Source organism: Ranitomeya variabilis, chromosome 1, assembly GCF_051348905.1.
Source record: "Ranitomeya variabilis isolate aRanVar5 chromosome 1, aRanVar5.hap1, whole genome shotgun sequence".
Classification (NCBI taxonomy): Eukaryota; Metazoa; Chordata; class Amphibia; order Anura; family Dendrobatidae; genus Ranitomeya; species Ranitomeya variabilis.
The window spans coordinates 45,691,663-45,711,880 of NC_135232.1; the positions used below are offsets into that span (position 1 = coordinate 45,691,663).

The 20,218-nt window shown below is 45.7% G+C and overlaps 1 protein-coding gene across 1 annotated transcript in view; it reads right to left on the reverse strand.

Annotated features, from left to right (window-relative positions):
- ME2 (malic enzyme 2) overlaps positions 1-16,725 on the reverse strand; it is a 40,082-nt gene extending 23,357 nt beyond the window's left edge. The window contains exons 1-4 of the mRNA XM_077282974.1: positions 16,591-16,725; positions 4,771-4,892; positions 3,967-4,100; positions 3,300-3,449 (exon numbers count right to left, since the gene is read on the reverse strand). Coding sequence (XP_077139089.1) covers positions 3,300-3,449; positions 3,967-4,100; positions 4,771-4,878 — 392 coding nt within the window. The 5' untranslated portion in view covers positions 4,879-4,892; positions 16,591-16,725. The remainder of the gene's footprint in view (positions 1-3,299; positions 3,450-3,966; positions 4,101-4,770; positions 4,893-16,590) is intronic.
- Positions 16,726-20,218: the final 3,493 nt, after the last annotated feature.

Consider the following 20,218-nt stretch of genomic DNA (forward strand, 5'->3'; position numbering starts at 1 on the left):
TTCTCCTGCTTATCTGTTCAAATCATCAAAGATAAGTCCTGGCTTGGTTTTTGCAGTCCACATACTGTGGATTTTATTGTTCAGTGCATTTCTATGTTTTTCTTGTCCAGCTTTGTCAGTGTGGATTTATTCAGTCAAGCTGGAAGCTCTGGAGAAGCAGATTTTCCCTCCATGCCTTTAGTTAGGTGTGGAGATTTTTGTATTATCTGTGGTGGATTTTTCTAGCGTTTTTTTAATACTGACCGCATAGTACTCTGTCCTATTCTGTCTATTTAGCTAGATTGGCCTCCTTAGCTAAATTCTGTTTTCAGTCTGCGTATGTTTTTTCCCTCTCCTCTCACAGTCAATATATGCGGGGGGCTGTCTATCCTTTGGGAATTTTCTCTGAGGCAAGATAGTTTTCCGTTTCTATCTATAGGGGTAATTAGTTCTCCGGCTGTGTCAAGGTGTCTAGGACTGGTAGGTACATCCCACGGCTACTTCTAGTTGCGGTGTTAAGTTCAGGGTCAGTGGTCAGTACAGGTACCACCTCCTCCAGAGCACGTCTGATGCTGCTCCTAAGCCACCAGATCATAACAGCAGAGGCCACGTAACACAGACAGCCACATAGTATATAGCACAGCCATGTAGTATATAGGAGCCACGTAGTATATAACACTGCCCACGTAGTATATAACACAGCCCACGTAGTATATAACACAGCCCACGTAGTATATAACACAGCCACGTGGTATATTGCCCAGCCACATAGTATATTGCCCAGCCCATGTAGCATATAGCACAGCCCATGTAGCATATAACACTGCCCACGTAGTATATAACACAGCCCACGTAGTATATATAACTGTGGGCACCATATCCCTGTTAAAAAAAGAATGAAAATAAAAAAATAGTTATATACTCACCCTCCGGTGTCCAGCGAAGCTGTCCATATGCGCACGATGAGGCCGCCATCTTCCATTCCCAGTGATGCATTGCGAAATTACCCAGATGACTTAGCGGTCTCGCAAGACCGCTAAGTCATCATTTCGCGAGACCGCAATGCATGGCCCGGAGCGTCGCGAGGAGCGGGAAAGGCGCCGCAGGGTGAGTATATAATGATTTTTTATTTTTTAAATTATTTTTAACACTAGATCTTTTTACTATTAATGCTGCATAGGCAGCATCAATAGTAAAAAGTTGGTCACACAGGGTTAATAGCAGCGTTAACGGAGTGCGTTACACTGCTGCATAACGCGGTGCAATGCAGCCATTAACCCTGTGTGAGCGCTGACTGGAGGGGGCACTGACAGAGGAGGAAGGGGCGAATTCACGGCCGGACTGTGCCCGTCGCCGAGTGGTCGCGGCCGCCAGGCAGTAATATAGGCTGGATGTGAGATCTGTGTGTCTCTCCCAGTAATATAGGCTGGATGTGAGATCTGTGTGTCTCTCCCAGTAATATAGGCTGGATGTGAGGTCTGTGTGTCTCTCCTAGTAATATAGGCTGGATGTGAGGTCTGTGTGTCTCTCCTAGTAATATAGGCTTGATGTGAGGTCTGTGTGTCTCTCCCAGTAATATAGGCTGGATGTGAGGTCTGTGTGTCTCTCCCAGTAATATAGGCTGGATGTGAGGTCTGTGTGTCTCTCCCAGTAATATAGGCTGGATGTGAGCTCTGTGTGTATCTCCCAGTAATATAGGCTGGATGTAGCTCTGTGTGTCTCTCCCAGTAATATAGGCTGGATGTGAGCTCTGTGTGTCTCTCCCAGTAATATAGGCTGGATGTGAGGTCTGTGTGTCTCTCCCAGTAATATAGGCTGGATGTGAGGTCTGTGTGTCTCTCCCAGTAATATAAGCTGGATGTGAGCTCTGTGTGTATCTCCCAGTAATATAGGCTGGATGTAGCTCTGTGTGTCTCTCCCAGTAATATAGGCTGGATGTGAGGTCTGTGTGTCTCTCCTAGTAATATAGGCTGGATGTGAGGTCTCTGTGTGTCTCTCCCAGTAATATAGGCTGGATGTGAGGTCTGTGTCTCTCCCAGTAATATAGGCTGGATGTGAGGTCTGTGTGTCTCGCCTAGTAATATAGGCTGGATGTAGCTCTGTGTGTCTCTCCCAGTAATATAGGCTGGATGTGAGGTCTGTGTGTCTCTCCTAGTAATATAGGCTGGATGTGAGGTCTGTGTGTCTCTCCCAGTAATATAGGCTGGATGTGAGGTCTGTGTGTCTCTCCCAGTAATATAGGCTGGATGTGAGGACTGTGTGTCTCTCCCAGTAATATAGGCTGAATGTGAGGTCTGTGTGTCTCTCCTAATAATATAGGCTGAATGAGAGCTGTGTGTGTCTCTCACAGTAATATAGGCTGGATGCAAGCTGTGTCTCCACCAAAGTAATGTAGGCTGGATGCGAGTTCTTTGTGGACCCAGGGTCCCGCTGTCTTCAGTAACTCTTATCTTTCCTCGTCATGTGCTCTCCCTCTTTATCTATAGCCTGTTTTGTTTGCCCTCCTTGAGACTGTAGCTACTTTTTACCCTACACTTTGGAAATTTCTATATAACCATCCTACCTGCTGCTATCTCTTAAGGCCCCGTCTCACATAGCGAGATCGCTAGCGATATCGCTGCCGAGTCACAAGTTTTGTGACGCAACAGCGACCTCAGTAGCGATCTCGCTATGTGTGACTCGTACCAGCGATCAGGCCCCTGCTGTGAGATCGCTGGTCGTGTCGGAATGGCCTGGACCGTTTTTTGGTCGTTGAGGTCCCGCTGACATCGCTGAATCGGTGTGTGTGACACCGATCCAGCGATGTCTTCACTGGTAACCAGGGTAAACATCGGGTTACTAAGCGCGGCCCTGCGCTTAGTAACCCGATGTTTACCCTGGTTACCCGGGTGCTGCAGGGGGACTTCGGCATCGTTGATGACAGTTTCAACGATGCCGAAGTCGTTCCCCTGATCGTTGGTCGCTGGAGAGAGCTGTCTGTGTGACAGCTCCCCAGCGACCACACAACGACTTACCAACGATCACGGCCAGGTCGTATCGCTGGTCGTGATCGTTGGTAAATCGCTATGTGAGACGGGGCCTTTACACTGAGAAGGGAGGAACAGAGCAGACAAAGGTAAAAACTCAGCAGCAGCTCAGACCGTTTTTATATTGGTTTGGCAGGTAAAAGGACTTACTGATACTCTGCAGAAGCAAAGTAAAACAAAATTGTCAAGACCATTCAGAAAGTTTCCTAAATTTTCATATAGAATTCAAACAATAAAAATAATCTGTTTGAAAAAAAAAAATATAAAGCCAAGACTTTTCTCATATCATCTTACTTTGGTCTCCGAAAGATATGTCCATATTGTGAGCAAGCCAAGCCGACAGTGGGGGTGTACACGATGGGCATTAACCTTTCAATGTCATCCAGCAATATCCTGTAGAAAAGCTTCTCATTTCTCTCCTGGATGCCCATTATATAGATGTACCTGGGGAGGAAGAAGAGAATATGATCAGCACATCCAAATTCCTTCCATAGAAACAGAAGTAAAATCTTTGTTGCTTTTGGCCACCACTAGATGGAGCTGAAGAGCTAGGTGCAGACATTTATACATTGAGCTGAATATTAAAATTGTATACAGTAAACTCCCTCTAGTGGTGGCAGGAGGAATAGAGAATTTTAGCATTTCTGAAAATGATTTTGCAGGGGATTTTGAGCTCTTTACCAAGATATGGTCATGATCTGGAACTAGTAGAATGGACTTGTATTAAATTCTTATTTATTTTTCATTTTTGGTTCTTTCCAGTTTTGAAGATTCATGATCCCCAGAGGAGCTTCATTGTCAGAACACAAGTTGGTAAAATGTAGAAAAAAATACTGTAATAAACACACATGCAAACAATACAAGCAGCGACAATAATAATACCCTATGGGGGAGCAATGGTTATTATGTAAGGGTAGGATGGCTAATTAGGAAGACAAGCCCACACTAAATTGAGGATTACTTTTGCAGTGGGTCGTCCATTTTACGGAGGTTCTTGTGGAATCTGGCAGCTTGAATGTCCTGAGTTTCGATTTTGGAAGGCAGGAGGCCTTGGAGGCCGAGGATCTGTCTTTCTTGTAACGTGAAGGCCATTCCCTGGAGAATGAAATGGATGAAAGATGGTAAAGGCACGACCTGGTGTAAGACAGGGATTCAAAGCCAATCATAGGCACAGCACACTGGGAGGGGGGTAAGTGGAGGGGTCCTTCAGGTACCACAATCTGGGGTGGGGGGTGGTAGGCACCAGCACCTGGGAGAAGGGAAAGAGGTACTGACGCCAGCACCAGCGAGAGGGGGCACCGCGGCCGACACCCGGGGCGAGAGGGGGCACCGCGGCCGACACCCGGGGCGAGAGGGGGCACCGCGGCCGACACCCGGGGCGAGAGGGGGCACCGCGGCCGACACCCGGGGCGAGAGGGGGCACCGCGGCCGACACCCGGGGCGAGAGGGGGCACCGCGGCCGACACCCGGGGCGAGAGGGGGCACCGCGGCCGACACCCGGGGCGAGAGGGGGCACCGCGGCCGACACCCGGGGCGAGAGGGGGCACCGCGGCCGACACCCGGGGCGAGAGGGGGCACCGCGGCCGACACCCGGGGCGAGAGGGGGCACCGCGGCCGACACCCGGGGCGAGAGGGGGCACCGAAGTCAGTATCTGAGGGATTGGAAGGCACTAAACCTGTACTTTGGGGTAAGTCACTGACTCTGGCAACCTGCGCCAAGGAGAAATGACATTGGGTAATACGGCCTTTTTGTTGCTGTACTCACCTTGTTGGTCCTTGGATTTAGGAGCAGAGCTTTTCCCTTTTCTTTGGTGTGAACAGCGCGGCAGGCCGGAGCCCATGACTGCACTACAATTCTCAGCCTGGACAACATTATGGAGACGGAACCTAAAATATTAACGCAAAACTTTAACAACAAGAAGCAAAAGGGGGGAAGTGGTGTCTGCGCAAGGAACAGAGACACCAAGTACAACAAGTAACTGGGACCGATCTTTGTGCCCGGTTTATTGCTCTTTTTCATTCTGTATTTAATAACTTCATTAATAGATATTCATATTCAGGATGTGAGTCTTCTATGAGGTTCTGCTGAGGGATCTCTTTCAAGAGGTGCTTTTGGTCACTTAACCTGTTTCAGGAAACAACACATGTACATGAGCAGTAATGAGCACACCACATCCCTATGCTTTGTATTGAAGAAATTAATGAGGGTGTAAAGGTCATTGTGAAGGGAGGAAGAGGTGAGCTGTGACATCGCCTATTCTGAATGGTGAATCCTGTGTAATCAGTTGTGTATAGGGTAGTTACCTGTCATTGTCATCCTTCCTCTGATGATAATGAGCCTGTTGAAAACACTTCCTTAAATGATAGGAAGTAGTAGTGTAAAAGAGAACGTGTCACCATGAAAATGTCCTTTATTGGATTTTCAAGCTAGACGTTTGTTTTATCAGGGACTGTAGAAGTGTGTATACAGAGAGCTGTCAATCACTGATAGGACCGCCCACTTGACAAAATCCTACAAAGGGCAAAGGATTGAATAACGGAAACACAGGCTATACTGGATCTTTTCTTACTAAACCACATGTCGTTATATTCAGCACTGCACATTGTGTTGCATTTTCATGGTGACACATTCTCTTGAAAAGAAAGCCCCAGTGGCCAGTGTGAAAATGGTTAAGATTTATATATTTTTTATAATAAACTTGATTAAAAAAAAAATAAATAAATTATATAGCATTTTTTTTAAAGCAACAATACAATCTGATTTAAAGTGCCCCTGTCAGCGGGATTGTGCACAGTAACCTACCGACAGTGTCAGGTCGGCGCCGTTATACTGATTCCTGGTGATAAAATCCGTCTTGTGGTTGTTGTGTAATCTTTATTTTCAGTTTTGCGTTAATGATATGCTCGTGCTCCGGGGCGGCCTGTGGGGGTCTTCATGTGGTGCTCTGATTATGTATTCATGGGTATGGCTTCTGACAGGTCACTGGACCACCAGCATATCATTAACTGGAAACTACAAATAGAGATTAAACAACCACCACAAGACAGATTTCATCAACCAAGGTATCATTGTAATCAGTATAATGGTGCACAATGTTTGATCAATGGAGACCTGAGTGTTTCCTACTGATTATGGCAGAAATGTATAGACTTAGATACACTAGCTCAGCAGAGAGTACAACATATGATAGGCTTAGATACACTGACACAGACAGTATTACACATTATGCTTACATAAACAAAAGACAGATCACACATGATAAGGATAGATACACAGGCATAAAAGACGGTATCACACTTAAAGGCTACACAGGCAGGAGACACCAGTATCACGCATGGCAAGCTAAGATACACAGTCAAAAAAACACAGTATCACACAGGGTAAGCTTAGATGCACAAACATAAGAGACAGTATCACAGATAATCAGTTTAAATAAACACAAGGCAGGATCCTAGATCCTAGGCTGAGAAAGCGGCTCAGCAGACTGCTTAGATACACAGACAATAGCGTACCACAAATGACAGATTTCGATACACAGGCATAGGAGACAGTAACACATGATAAGCTTAGATATTCGGCATAAGAGACAGAATCACTCATTATTGGCTTAGATACACAGGCATAAGAGACAGTATCACAGATGATAGGCTGTGTATCTAATGCAGGATCACACACAATCGGCTTAGGTAGAGGTGTTCTGCAGACTATCACTATGCGTATCTAATCCTATTATGTGATACAGAATGCTGAATATATGCATCTAAGCCTGTGATATGTGATAATAACCATGGAGATGATGAATTTAAGTCTATTTTGTGTGTCATTCTACGGTATCACAGATAATGGGCTTAGATACACAGGCACCAGACAGTATCACACACAATAGGCTTAGACTTTGCAGTATTTTACAGTATCACTGTGTATCTAAGTCTGACATGTTACGCAGTCTATGCAATGCTGTCATATGTGATACTGAGCTGCTGTATCTAATCCTATGGTGGGATACTGTGCCATTATGCCCTCAGTATCAGACAGCTCGGACTGAATCGGAGAATATCTGACTCCGATCAGACTAGAGTATTGGGGGCAGCGGTGGGGGACACAGAGGTGAGGGGCTGATGACACAAATGTCAAGAAAACATAGGCAACCCATGGGCGGCGAGGAAGAGGAAGGTCAGTACTGTCAGCGCAGACACCTGTCAGGGGTCATCACTCATATCATCACTTCACTGACGTCAGCGGCGAACCTGAAACACAAGGTCACTCCATGCTGCATCTAATCCCTCTCCTCCATAACACCCGTATATACCCAGACAGAACATATACATAGAGGCTGGCCTAAAACGGAGGGTGAGCAGCCGCCAGTCACCTCCAGACTGTGGCCAAAGCGACCTCTCCTCAACCGACAGGAAGAGATCAGGGAGAGCAACTTAAAGTGTACCATCAGAAAATTCCACACTGGTTTGGCACATATAATTTTTTTTTTTAAATGCTCGCCAAGTTTGTTTTCTTTCATATTACTATATCTTTATTAAAAAAAAAAAAATAATACTAGTCTTGCAATTTTCACACTGGCCACTGGGAATATTTTAGACTGACACTTTGTTTTTTTCAGGAAGAGATTTCAGCAGACTCCTTATCATCAGAGGCAGGATTACTAGTATGACTGGTATAAACCTCTATACACAGCTGATTATGCCGGATCCACCAATCTCAATAAGTGATGACACAGCCGATCCTGGCCCTCTTCCCTTCACAATGGGTTTGCTCAAGCTCATTGCATACATCAATACAAAAGATGGGTTAGGGGTCTGACTATTGGACCTAATGTACATGTGTTATTTCCTGAAACAATATTGTGGCTAATGTACATATGTTATTTCCTGACACAATAGGAAGTTAAAGTCTAAAAGACTCACAAGTGGTCAGTGTGAGAAGTGCAAGATCATTTTTTCATATACTCTGTTTGTGAGGGGTGGTCTTCATCTCTTGGCCAGAGTGGAGAGGGTCTTTCTCTCTGGAGGACCCATCCTGTCTTGCATTACAAAAGACATTGATATTACTGGGTACTGTGTAAGACTTAATTTCCCCAGAGGAGGCACTGCAGGGAAATAGAACACTTGCTTCTTCTCTATTGATTGCAGATAACCACTGATTGTGATTAACTTGATATTTTATTTTTTATTATAAAAATCATTGGTGCACAAGATGATTTACAAAGTGGCTTATTCTCCTCATGAATTGATCTTTCACAATCAGTTCTTGGGTAAAATCTGTATTTAATGAAGACAGATGTTCACATTACTGTGATAAGAAATGACAGTTGGTGCACATAAGATTCTATGGAGAGTGGAGGGGAAAGGAGGAGCTAGAGGCAGACCGACATCCTGCTTCAAGTTCTCCATAGAACTTCATAGGCACCAACTGTCATCTCCTCGCTCAGTAATGGGAAAGTCTGTAATCACTGAAGACAGATTGAATCCGTGAATTGAGAATTTTGACAGTGAATGAATGATCAGTCCAAGAGCAGAAAGAAGCAGGTTTCTCCAACAAGATATATTACAAAGTTGTTTTTTTTCATGCGTACTATTAATTTATGGGGACATATAATTAAACTGATGGTTACTCGTTAAATCAACCAAGCAATGACAATGAGACAGATTACGGCAGTAATACAAACTGCAGCCAAGCTGCAGGAACGGAAGCATAACCCATCATTAGCTGCCGCACGATAAAAAGCTGGATATTTAGGTCTCCGGATCCTGATAGTACGAAGCAGGTTTGGCCGGGTGCAGGCGGGATCCTGCTGTACACACCCGGCGTGGTCGTGCATTGTCAGATGTAACCTTTCAAGGGTGACAGGGAACAGAAACCAGCAGCGTCAGGACATGACAACCATAATATCAGCAGATGTGTCCGGTCAGTGAGATTCTGCTGACACCGAGCCACAGACAAACCTCTAGATTTCAGAACGCAAGTCACATGGAGGACGCTTCCTGATCAATGTGACCTCAGTAGGACAGAAGGGGTTAAAGCTCCCCAATTCTGAGCCTCCTGGTGCACACAGTCCTACACAGCCAGAGCAAGCGGGATGGAAGGATCTGACATCTGCACAATATCAGTAAATGTCAGTGCTAGAGAGGAGTGAACCCAAATTTAAAGTTCGGGGTTCGTACTGGGAAGAGAGACGGGCGAGAGACGGGCGAGAGACGGGCGAGAGACGGGCGAGAGAAAGAATTTTCAAGCTCTGAAGTTTGGATCCCCATACATTTCAATGGATTCAGGTAATGTTCTGGTACCAGAACACGAACTTCCACGGGTCCACACATACAGGGTTAGATCTATCCACCCAAAATGTGGGATGGAAATGAACAGTCCAGGAAAAAGTTTTCATTATCAGTGGGGGTCCCAGAGTCCGATCCTCCACTGATCGCAGAGTGATGACATATCTTAGAAATAAGAATAATATCAATTTTATTTCTATAGCGCCAACATATTTCGCAATATACATACACCATCACTAATATGGGAATACCCCATTTTGACTTGGCTTAAAGGGGTTGTCCAGTTTCAGATAACCCCTGTCCCCCGGATGCAGAATGTTTAAAAAAAAACAATAGACTAAACTTCTCCTTACTCACCCTCTCCAGGGTCCCTGCTGTATTGCTATTGCTCCCAATGTTTGATATTGCCGGCAGCGCTGACATCAAGTAGACAGCGCTGCAGCTAATCAGTGAGCTCAGTGGCTCTGAGCGGTTCATGCAGTTAACTCGGGTACAGCTGCCCGATTGGCTGTAGTGGTCTGCAGGCAATAACAGACACCCAGAAGAATGGAGCCTCAGAGATGGACCTGGGGAGGGTGAGGTTTTTTATTTATTTTATTATTATTTTTTTTTTTTTTACTAACTACAGCCAGGGAACTGGGGTTTTCCTAAACCAGAAAACCCCTTTAAAACTAGAAAAGGCAGTCAGAAAATGTGGTAAATTTAATGTAAAAGACCTGATGCATCTTGTAGGACGCATTAAATCTTACTCCATTGCTTTGATCTTTAGACGTCCATTTTCGTTTTTTGAGTTTTTTTCACACACTTATTGATATGAATGGGCGAGTTAGATATGTCTGTTTTATATTTGCAGACAATTGGTCTGAGGAAAAAGAAAAATGGATGTGTGAAAAGCGCCATAGTCTGTAATGGGTGTGTAAAAACAACAGATAGAAAACATACGTGAAAAAAATGAATGTCTGAATGAGGCCTTAAGGTCCTTCCACGTATTAAATGAAAATCTCCTCAACTCGTGCACCATCTGGGGGCCAACTCTTCCCTGACAGATGATCTCGGGAAAATAAGGATCCGGCTAGTCCGACGTCAGACTGCTGATCTTTTTGTTCCCCAAGTCTCCTTACACGTTGCGCTGTCAGTCACATTCATTGGTCCCATCTGGGCGTGATTCTGGCCCACCCACAAAATAGGACCAGAGTGGTGCCGACAGAGATAACATGGGCTCTGACGTGCTTCATTTTTGGGCATATATGGCCACTGGAGTCGGACACCCAGATGATAGCCTGCGTCCGAGTGTCCGCCTCCAGCATAAGACCGAAAATGAAGCACGTCAGAGCGCACATCGACTGTCGGCACCCACCATTATGGCCAAAGGCCCCGCCGGCGCTCATGTCCAAATCCTGTTTTGCGGGGGTGGGGTTCAGACGGAAGCCCTGATGGGACAAACGAATGTGAGCAAAAACGCAATGTGAAAGGAGCCTAACCCTGGTCTCAGTTCTCTCATGCAGAGCGACTGCTCCTGTGTATGGGAGACGCAGCCAAGATGGCTGCCGGACGCAATATAAGGTTTATGGGTGCTTTTATGAAAGCACGAAGTTACCGAATGTACAAAATAAAGTATAATGAGGGGCCTACAAGTATAGCAACAGGTGGAGATAAGAAAACTGTCTTTGTTGCCCATATCAACCAATCAACGCTCAGGTTTCATTTTGTATTTGGCTGCTAATCAATGAAAGCTAAGCTGTGATTGGTTGATAAGGGCACCAAAGACAGCATCTGATTAAAAGGTTCTTTGCAACCCATAGCATCCAATCAGAGCTCAGCTTTCATTGTTTAACAGCAGAATACAAAATGAAAGCTGACCGGTGGTTGGTTGCTATGGACTCCAAAGACACCATTTTATTAAAATTTGTCTATGCAGCCCGTAGCAACCAATTAAAGCTCAGCTTTCATTTAGAATTCTGCTGTTAAAATTTGAAAGCAGCGTTGTGATTGGTTGATTTAGACAACACAGACTGTTTTTAGAAATCTTCCCCATAGAGGTGCAAGATCTTTAAGATTTATATTGAGGGTGACATCTGTAGCTGGGATATCCAAGATGTGCTCTCGACACGCAACGTATGAACAAGCCCTAAGAGTGCTATGGTTGTGTCCAATATGGCAGCTCAGCCCCATGCATGTCAACAGGGTCACACTGCAAAACCGGGCGCAGTATCCAGGGAAAACAAAACAATGTAGAAAACCTACAAGCCGTAGGTATAATATAAATGTAATGACTAGGGGTGCGTTCACATTGCGTTCTCTGTCCTCGCTGGGGCATATGTCCGAAATCCCCCCGCAAAACAAATGCACCGATGGGCAGGGAGGGCCGGGCGGACCACTCCAGACACCGGCACCGACCAGCTGTTATCAGCTTCGAGGGCGACCAAATGGAAAAGTGCAGTGGACGTTCCCAGATATTAGACCTGATCCCATCACTTGAAAGAAATAAGCTGCAGGGCCAGGAAGCAGCTAATAAATAATGCACCGAGCTGTGAGTCCGGCTCCTTACACCATTTACATCCTGGAGCTAATCGATGGGGATGTCCGACCAGACGGATCTGATATTAAACACAGGATATCAAAAAGTCCTGGACAAGCAGTCAAGTAAAGTGATATTTAATGCATTAGCATTATAATATACTGCTATATTGCTTCTTTTTATATCCTAGTTTTTGAGGTTTTTCACCCGTTTTCAATTCAACCACCACAAATTTTTAAAAAGTCCTAACATTTTTAAGGAAATGTACGCCGGTCCCCCATGAATCTCATCTCCACCTGGAATTTTTGCACAAATTTGGCGACATTTTAGTGGAACGTGACGTTTTGCGCCACAAGGTTGTAAAAAGGGTTGAAGACAGAAATAAAGAACATTTTTCATTTTGTATAAAATTTGTGAGCCACATGTGCCAAGCTAAAGAATATGGCGCAAAAAATGTCAATGAATAGCACGAGAAATGAAAAGGGACTTAACATAAACTACAAATAATAAATCAGACCCAGAGTCTCTTGTAGGTTTTCCCTCAGACTGGATGTTTTAGGAGGTCGGATAGGTCCCATCTGCCTACGGCCGTCCATAGCCCAGGGAAATATTGAGGACGGCACGGGACACCTATGAAGGTATCAGGTACATATATGTATAAAAAGAAGCCATTGAAAAACCCAAACAACAAAAGGTAACCAGAGACATCGGAGGCGACCACACCCTGATCCTAACGAGAGGGGCAGAAGAGTAGAAGATGGCAAGAAAATGAAGGAAGGAGAATCATCCTGTGTTTAAAAAAACCTCTCCACAAATACAAAAATACAACAGCCCTCCCACGTGCTGTGTAGTATATAGAGGTGGTGTCCCGTGCAGATCCGTGACGCGAGCGCAGGGATCTCGCGGCAGAGCGCAGGGATCCGGGACGCAAGGACAGGGATCCGGGACGCAAGGACAGGGATCCGCAATGCGAGAACAGGGATCTCACAGCAAAGCGCAGGGATCCGGGACGCGAGCACAGGGATCCACAATGCGAGACCAGGGATCTCACAGCAGAGCGCAGGGATCCGGAACACCAGCGCAGGGATCCGGGATGCCAGCGCAGGGATCCACAATGCGAGAACAGGGCTCTCACAGCAGAGCGCAGGGATCCGCAATGCGAGACCAGGGATCTCACAGCAGAGCACAGGGATCCAGGACGTGAGCGCAGGGATCCGAGACGCCAGCGCAGGCATCCGCAATGCGAGATCAGGGACGCGAGCGCAGGGATCTGGGACGCAAGCACAGGGATCCGCAATGCGAGAACAGGGATCTCACAGAGCGCAGGGATCCGGGACGCCAGCGCAGGGATCCACAATGCGAGAACAGGGATCTGGAAAGCGAGCACAGGGTTCCGCAATGCGAGACCAGGGATCTCACAGAGCGCAGGAATCCGGGATGCAAGCGCAGGGATCCGCAATGAGAGAACAGGGATCTCACAGCAGAGCGCAGGGATCCGGGACGCGAGCGCAGGGTTCCGGGACGCGAGCGCAGGGATCCACAATGCGAAAACAGGGATCTCACAGCAGAGCGCAGGGATCCGGGACGCGAACGCAGGGATCCGTGAAGCCAGAGCAGGGATCCACAATGCGAGAACAGGGATCCGGGACGCGAGCCCTGCTGTTTGTGGTTTTCTGATTATCTTACACGCTCCCCGCTTCCATTCCCTCCACATCCGTTCTCTGTCGGTGACCAATTTGGTGCATTCAGAAAGTGATATTTAACGGGCTATCCATGAAAGCCGCAATCTGATTGGCTGCTCAGGGCGGCTCCGCTCCTATTTATTTGCTTTGGTCTCCTATTCTGTGTACAAGCTACTTATTAAATCTGGGTTATCTGATAACTTTTGGCACTCATCGCAGTCATGTGACCCTGTGATGTCAGCACTGATATATTATAAGATTCAGCCGTCATCACCAAATATAAGAATGCTGGTTTGCCATTCCGGAGTCTGGGAAAGCTGGGTGACAAATAGATACAAAAAGATATTAAAAGAAAAACAGAAACAGCGCCGCCCTTGTACAAAGGCCAGGTCTGGTATAGATTGGACCCATTCAGGTCTTTTCTAGCCTAGGGACAAGAGTAGTGCTGATTCTGGAAGGAAAATGCCGCGTTTAAAAATAAAATCGCATTTATTTCTGAATTCTGGAGGAAACGATCTTTAACACGGAGCTCAGCATCTCACGTGCAGCTACAACTCTGCTCATCCTTCACCTCCTGGTGCACGCGACTCCTTGCAAAACAGCAGAACACTGACACCTCTTATATCCTGTGGCCCCCGGGGGCCACAATCTATGGACTAGGAAAATCAGTCTAGTATCAATGCTGGGAGTTGTAGTTCTGCAACAGCTCAGATATTAAAAATAAAGCGGGGCAGGAGTGCAGTGGTAGCGGCACTTACCTTGTGACTATGGGGCGGCTTTATTCTTCCCGTCCTCGGGTTGCACAATAAAAGGCAGATGTGCCCGGGAGAAACACTAACAGATGGCGGCACAGACAGGACTCTGCCCCCGAACACCGGAAACGCTGCAGAATAATGGGTCCAACTGTGCAGTGATCGGAAACCTACACCGGCTGCATGATGGGGCACTACAAGTCCCAGCATGTCAATGCGTGAGCGGATGCAGTAAGAGATCCGCAGTAAGAGATGAGCTACGTACAGGCCAGGGGTCGGATGATGGCGCTACTATAGAGGCCATATTCTGTATTACTGCGCCCCCCCAGCTGCCAACCGGAAACACCACATGATGGGGGGTGTACTGATTTATGGTTTCTGGGACTTACAATACACAAAGAGGGTATCACACGTGCTGGGCTTAGATACACCAGTATGGCACATATTGTGTAAAACTATGTATCCAAGCCTTACATCCAATAACATCTGTGGCCTCGTGTATCTAAACCGGTCATGTGACCCCATCTGCAGGGCTGATCTATACAGGACATTCATGTGATACCACCTGCCAAGCTAAAGTATCTAAGCCTATTGTGAGATACCATCTGCCAAGATCATGTACCCAAGCTGGAGATATGCAAATGGTACCAGACATTGGATACGCCATATATGAGCTGGGCAGATAGTGTCTGTATCACACGCGATGAGCTTAGATACAAAGCTCAGCAGACCGTATCGCATGTTATAAGCTCAGATACAAAGCTCAGCAGACCGTATCGCACGTTATAAGCTCAGATACACAGCTCAGCAGACCGTATCCCACGTTATAAGCTCAGATACACAGCTCAGCAGACCGTATCCCACGTTATAAGCTCAGATACACAGCTCAGCAGACCGTATCCCACGTTATAAGCTTAGATACACAGCTCAGCAGACCGTATCGCACATTATAAGCTTAGATACACAGCTCATCAAACAGTATCCCACGTTATAAGCTCAGATACACAGCTCAGCAGACCGTATCGCACATTATAAGCTTAGATACACAGCTCAGCAGACCGTATCCCACGTTATAAGCTCAGATACACAGCATCCCACATTATAAGCTTAGATACACAGCTTAGCAGACCGTATCCCACATTATAAGCTTAGATACACAGCTCAGCAGACAGTATCCCATGTTATAAGCTTAGATACACAGCTCAGCAGACTGTATCCCACCTTATAGGCTTAGATACACAGCTCAGCAGACCTTATCCCACCTTATAGGCTTAGATACACAGCTCAGCAGACTGTATCCCACCTTATAGGCTTAGATACACAGCTCAGCAGACCTTATCCCACCTTATAGGCTTAGATACACAGCTCAGCAGACTGTATCCCACCTTATAGGCTTAGATACACAGCTCAGCAGACTGTATCCCACCTTATAGGCTTAGATACACAGCTCAGCAGACTGTATCCCACCTTATAGGCTTAGATACACAGCTCAGCAGACTGTATCCCACCTTATAGGCTTAGATACACAGCTCAGCAGACTGTATCCCACCTTATAGGCTTAGATACACAGCTCAGCAGACTGTATCCCACCTTATAGGCTTAGATACACAGCTCAGCAGACTGTATCCCACCTTATAGGCTTAGATACACAGCTCAGCAGACTGTATCCCACCTTATAGGCTTAGATACACAGCTCAGCAGACTGTATCCCACCTTATAGGCTTAGATACACAGCTCAGCAGACTGTATCCCACCTTATAGGCTTAGATACACAGCTCAGCAGACTGTATCCCACCTTATAGGCTTAGATACACAGCTCAGCAGACTGTATCCCACCTTATAGGCTTAGATACACAGCTCAGCAGACTGTATCCCACCTTATAGGCTTAGATACACAGCTCAGCAGACTGTATCCCACCTTATAGGCTTAGATACACAGCTCAGCAGACTGTATCCCACCTTATAGGCTTAGATACACAGCTCAGCAGACTGTATCCCACCTTATAGGCTTAGATACACAGCTCAGCAGACTGTATCCCACCTTATAGGCTTAGATACACAGCTCAGCAGACTATCACATTTACACATCACACTGTGACTACTTTCTGAATGTCCCTGGCCTTCTCTGGGTTATGCTGGCACTTGTAGTCCCCCATCAGATGATGGACTTAGCCTAGCACAGGTTTGCTGGATAGTACCAGACGGCACATCTCCTGGGACTTGTAGTCCCCCACCACCTGTAGGCTCTAGCTTGGCACTGGTATATTGATAATACCCACACTACATCTCTGCAGCCGCCATCAGAGCCAGGCTGAGGTGGGGTCACTCCCTGCAGGGCACCATCTTACCTGCAGCTCCGGGCTGTCACAGGGAACGAGTACAGGGGGAGAAGGACTCCAGGTGAGGACGGGGCGGCTCCACCACCGGCGGCCGGAGCGAGCAGCACAGGATGGGGACCGGGAAGGAGGAAGGGGGCGGGGCGCAGAGCGCGCTGCTGACTGGGACCAATAGAAACCCCGTTCGAGGTGGGCAGGCTGCAGTTCCACGGGCCGCCGCTGTGAGCCTGGCGCTGTAGAGCAACACTGATACATAGTAACACGTGACACCGCCGATATATATGTCTCACTGGCGGCTGTAGCGGTGATTACACCGGAGCGGCGCTTACACCGGAGCCGTCATTACTGAGCCCATATGGGACGGCAGGTGCTCAGCCCGAACCAGCGCTTATTGAGGGGGTGATAGAAGGGCAATGCAGATATAATGATCAAATCTGGCCCTCCGGGCTTCTTCATATCTGGTGTAACCAGAGAGTTTGTGTCGCATCACTGTCACACGAAAAAAAAACTGTGACAAAATGTAATTCATTAAATTAAAAAAAAAAATCTACCCCAGACTTTTTAGGGCCACAATTAACCCCTTCAACCACGAGCCTGTTTTCATCTACCTAACCAGGCCAAATTTTACAATTCTGACCACTGTCACTGTATGAGGTAATAACTCTGGAACCCTTCCCCAGATCCCGGTGATTCTGACATTGTTTTTTCGTGGCATATTGTCCTTCATGATAGTGGTAACATTTCTTTCGGTATGACTTATTTGTGAAAACATCGGAAATTTGGCGAAAATCTTACAATTTTGCAATTGTCAAACTTAATTTTTTCTGCCCTTAAATCACAGAGATATGTCACACAATATAGTTAATAACTAACATTTCCCACACGTCTACATCAGCACAAGTTGGGAAACTATTTTTTATGTTAAGAAGTTATAAGGGTTAAAAGTTGACCATCGATTTCTCTTTTTTTCCAGCAAAATTTACAAAACCATTTTTTACGGACCACCTCACATTTGAAGTCACTTTGAGGGGTCTATATGATAGAAAATAACCAAAATTGACACCATTCTAAAAACTGCACCCCTCAAGGTGCTCAAAACCACATTTAAGAAGTTTATTAACCCTTCAGGTGCTTCACAGGAATGAACGGAATGTGGAAGGAAAAAAATATTTAACGTTTTTCAAAAAAATATGACATTAGCCCCATTTTTTTTATTTTCACAAGGGTAACAGTAGAAAATGGAATCCAAAATTTCTTGTGCTATTTCTCCTCAGTACGCCGATACCACATATGTGAGGGGAAACTACCATTTTGGCGCACTGCAAAGCTCGGAAGGGAAGGAGGGCCGTTTGACTTTTTGAACGTTAAAATGGCTGAAATCAAGAGTTGACACCATGTCACATTTGGAGAGCCCCTGATGTGCCTAAACAGTGGAAACCCCCCACAAGTGAAGCCATTTTGGAAACTAGACCCCTCAAGGAATTTGTCTAGATGTGTGGTGAGCACCTTGACCTGCCAGGTGCTTCACAGAAGTTTATAGCGTAGAGCTGTGAAAATGGACAATCAAATTTTTCCCACAACAATGTTTCTAGCCCCAAATTTTTTATTTTCACAAGGGTCCAAAACGTCATATATGTTCACTGTGGACTGCAAATAAATCACTTTTTTGCCACATCGAGTGCCAAGTTCTTCATAGATGTGATACTACGGATTGGGCACCTACTTGTGCACCTGCTGTCAGGACTGCCGTGCACTTCTATTATAACGTAGAGCTGTGAAGATAAAAAATAACATTTTTCACACAAAAATGTTCGTTTATCCCCAATTTTTTTATTTTCACAATGGTAACAGTAGAAAATGGCCCCCAAAATTGTGTTGTGCAATTTCTCCTGAGTACACTGATACCCCATATGTGGTCCAAAACTACTTTTGAGGCACAGTGCAAAGCTCCAAAGGGAAGGAGCGTCATATTGGAGTTCCGATTTTGCCTGAGTGGTTTGAGGGTGACATGTCGCATCGGCAGAGCCCCTGAAGTGCCAGAACCCCCCACAAGTGACCCCATTTTACCAACTACATCTCCCAGTTAATTAATCTAGGGGTGCAGTGATCATATTGACACCACATGTGCCTCACAGAATTTTATACCATTGGGCAGTGAAGAAAAAAAAATAAAATTTTTACCACAAAAAATTGTTTTAACCCGCACAGGAAAATGGGTAAAAATGGGTAAAAATGGCACCAAAATTTGTCCCACAATTTCTGCTGAAGGTAGAAATACCCCATATGTGGCTGTACTGTACTGCTTAGTCATATGGCGAGACTCGGGAGGGACAGAGCGCTATTTGCCTCCTGGAGCACAGATTTTCCTCGAATAGTTTGCGGACTCCATATACAGAGCCCCTAAGTTATAGAAGCGCAGAATCCCCCAAGTGACCCCATTTTGGAAATTATACCTCTTTGGGAATTTATTTACACGTGTAGTGATAATTTGACTTCATGGGTGTTTTCCAGAAACAGGCAGCAGTGGATGTTGGTGAGTGAAAATTGCAAATCTGCTATTGTAGTGCCCAGTACGTTGTAGTGACCAATATTTTGTAGTGACCAGTATGTTGTAGTGACCAGTATGTTGTAGTGACCAGTACGTTGTAGTGACCAGTACGTTGTAGTGACCAGTACGTTGTAGTGACCAGTACGTTGTAGTGCCCAGTATGTTGTAGTGACCAGTATGTTGTAGTGACCAGTATGTTGTAGTGACCAGTACGTTGTAGTGACCAGTACGTTGTAGTGACCTGTATGTTGTAGTGACCAGTACGTTGTAGTGACCAGTACGTTGTAGTGACCAGTACGTTGTAGTGACCAGTACGTTGTAGTGACCAGTATGTTGTAGTGACCAGTATGTTGCAGTCACCAAACAGCACAGTGAGTATCTGTAGCCCTATATACAGGCCCACTCACTCGTTCCAGGATCGTAGACCCCCTGTGATGCTAGTTAGTGGACACACCGTGATTTAACAAGTCCCTTTTGTCACATTGTTTTCAGGGGTACCATCATTTCTGTCCAGGCCTATTTCATGAGTTTTATTTTTTTTTTAATTCTGTGGAAGCATAGTTGAAAAGCAATGTGTGACTTTCATTTGTTCATTTTCATAGATCTTTTATTCATTATTACTTTTGTCAGATTCAAGTTATTTCTGTGACCATTGTGGGTTTTTCTGTCATTAAATGAGGGGAACCAACAATTTTGACCACGTGTGTATTCGTGTACTGATGGTGGGTTTAGTGATGCATTCATGTACTGATGGTGGTTCTGGTTACGTATTTATTTATGGATGATGTTTCTAGTGTCATACTCATTTACTTTTTATGGCTCTAGTGCTCTAAATATGTACCGATGATCATTTTGGTTTTGTATTCATGTACTGATGATGCTTCTGAGGATGAATATATCACCAGAATCATCTACTGGCTAACACAGTACGAAGATATATATCTTTCCTGTATTAGAATCATCATCACATTAATTAAGCACCAGCACAGTAATCACTACATGAATAGGTTACCAGAACCGGAATGTGTCACCAGAACCCTCATTAGTACATTGATACATTCCCAGAATCACCATCAGTTTTGTTCAAGCTGT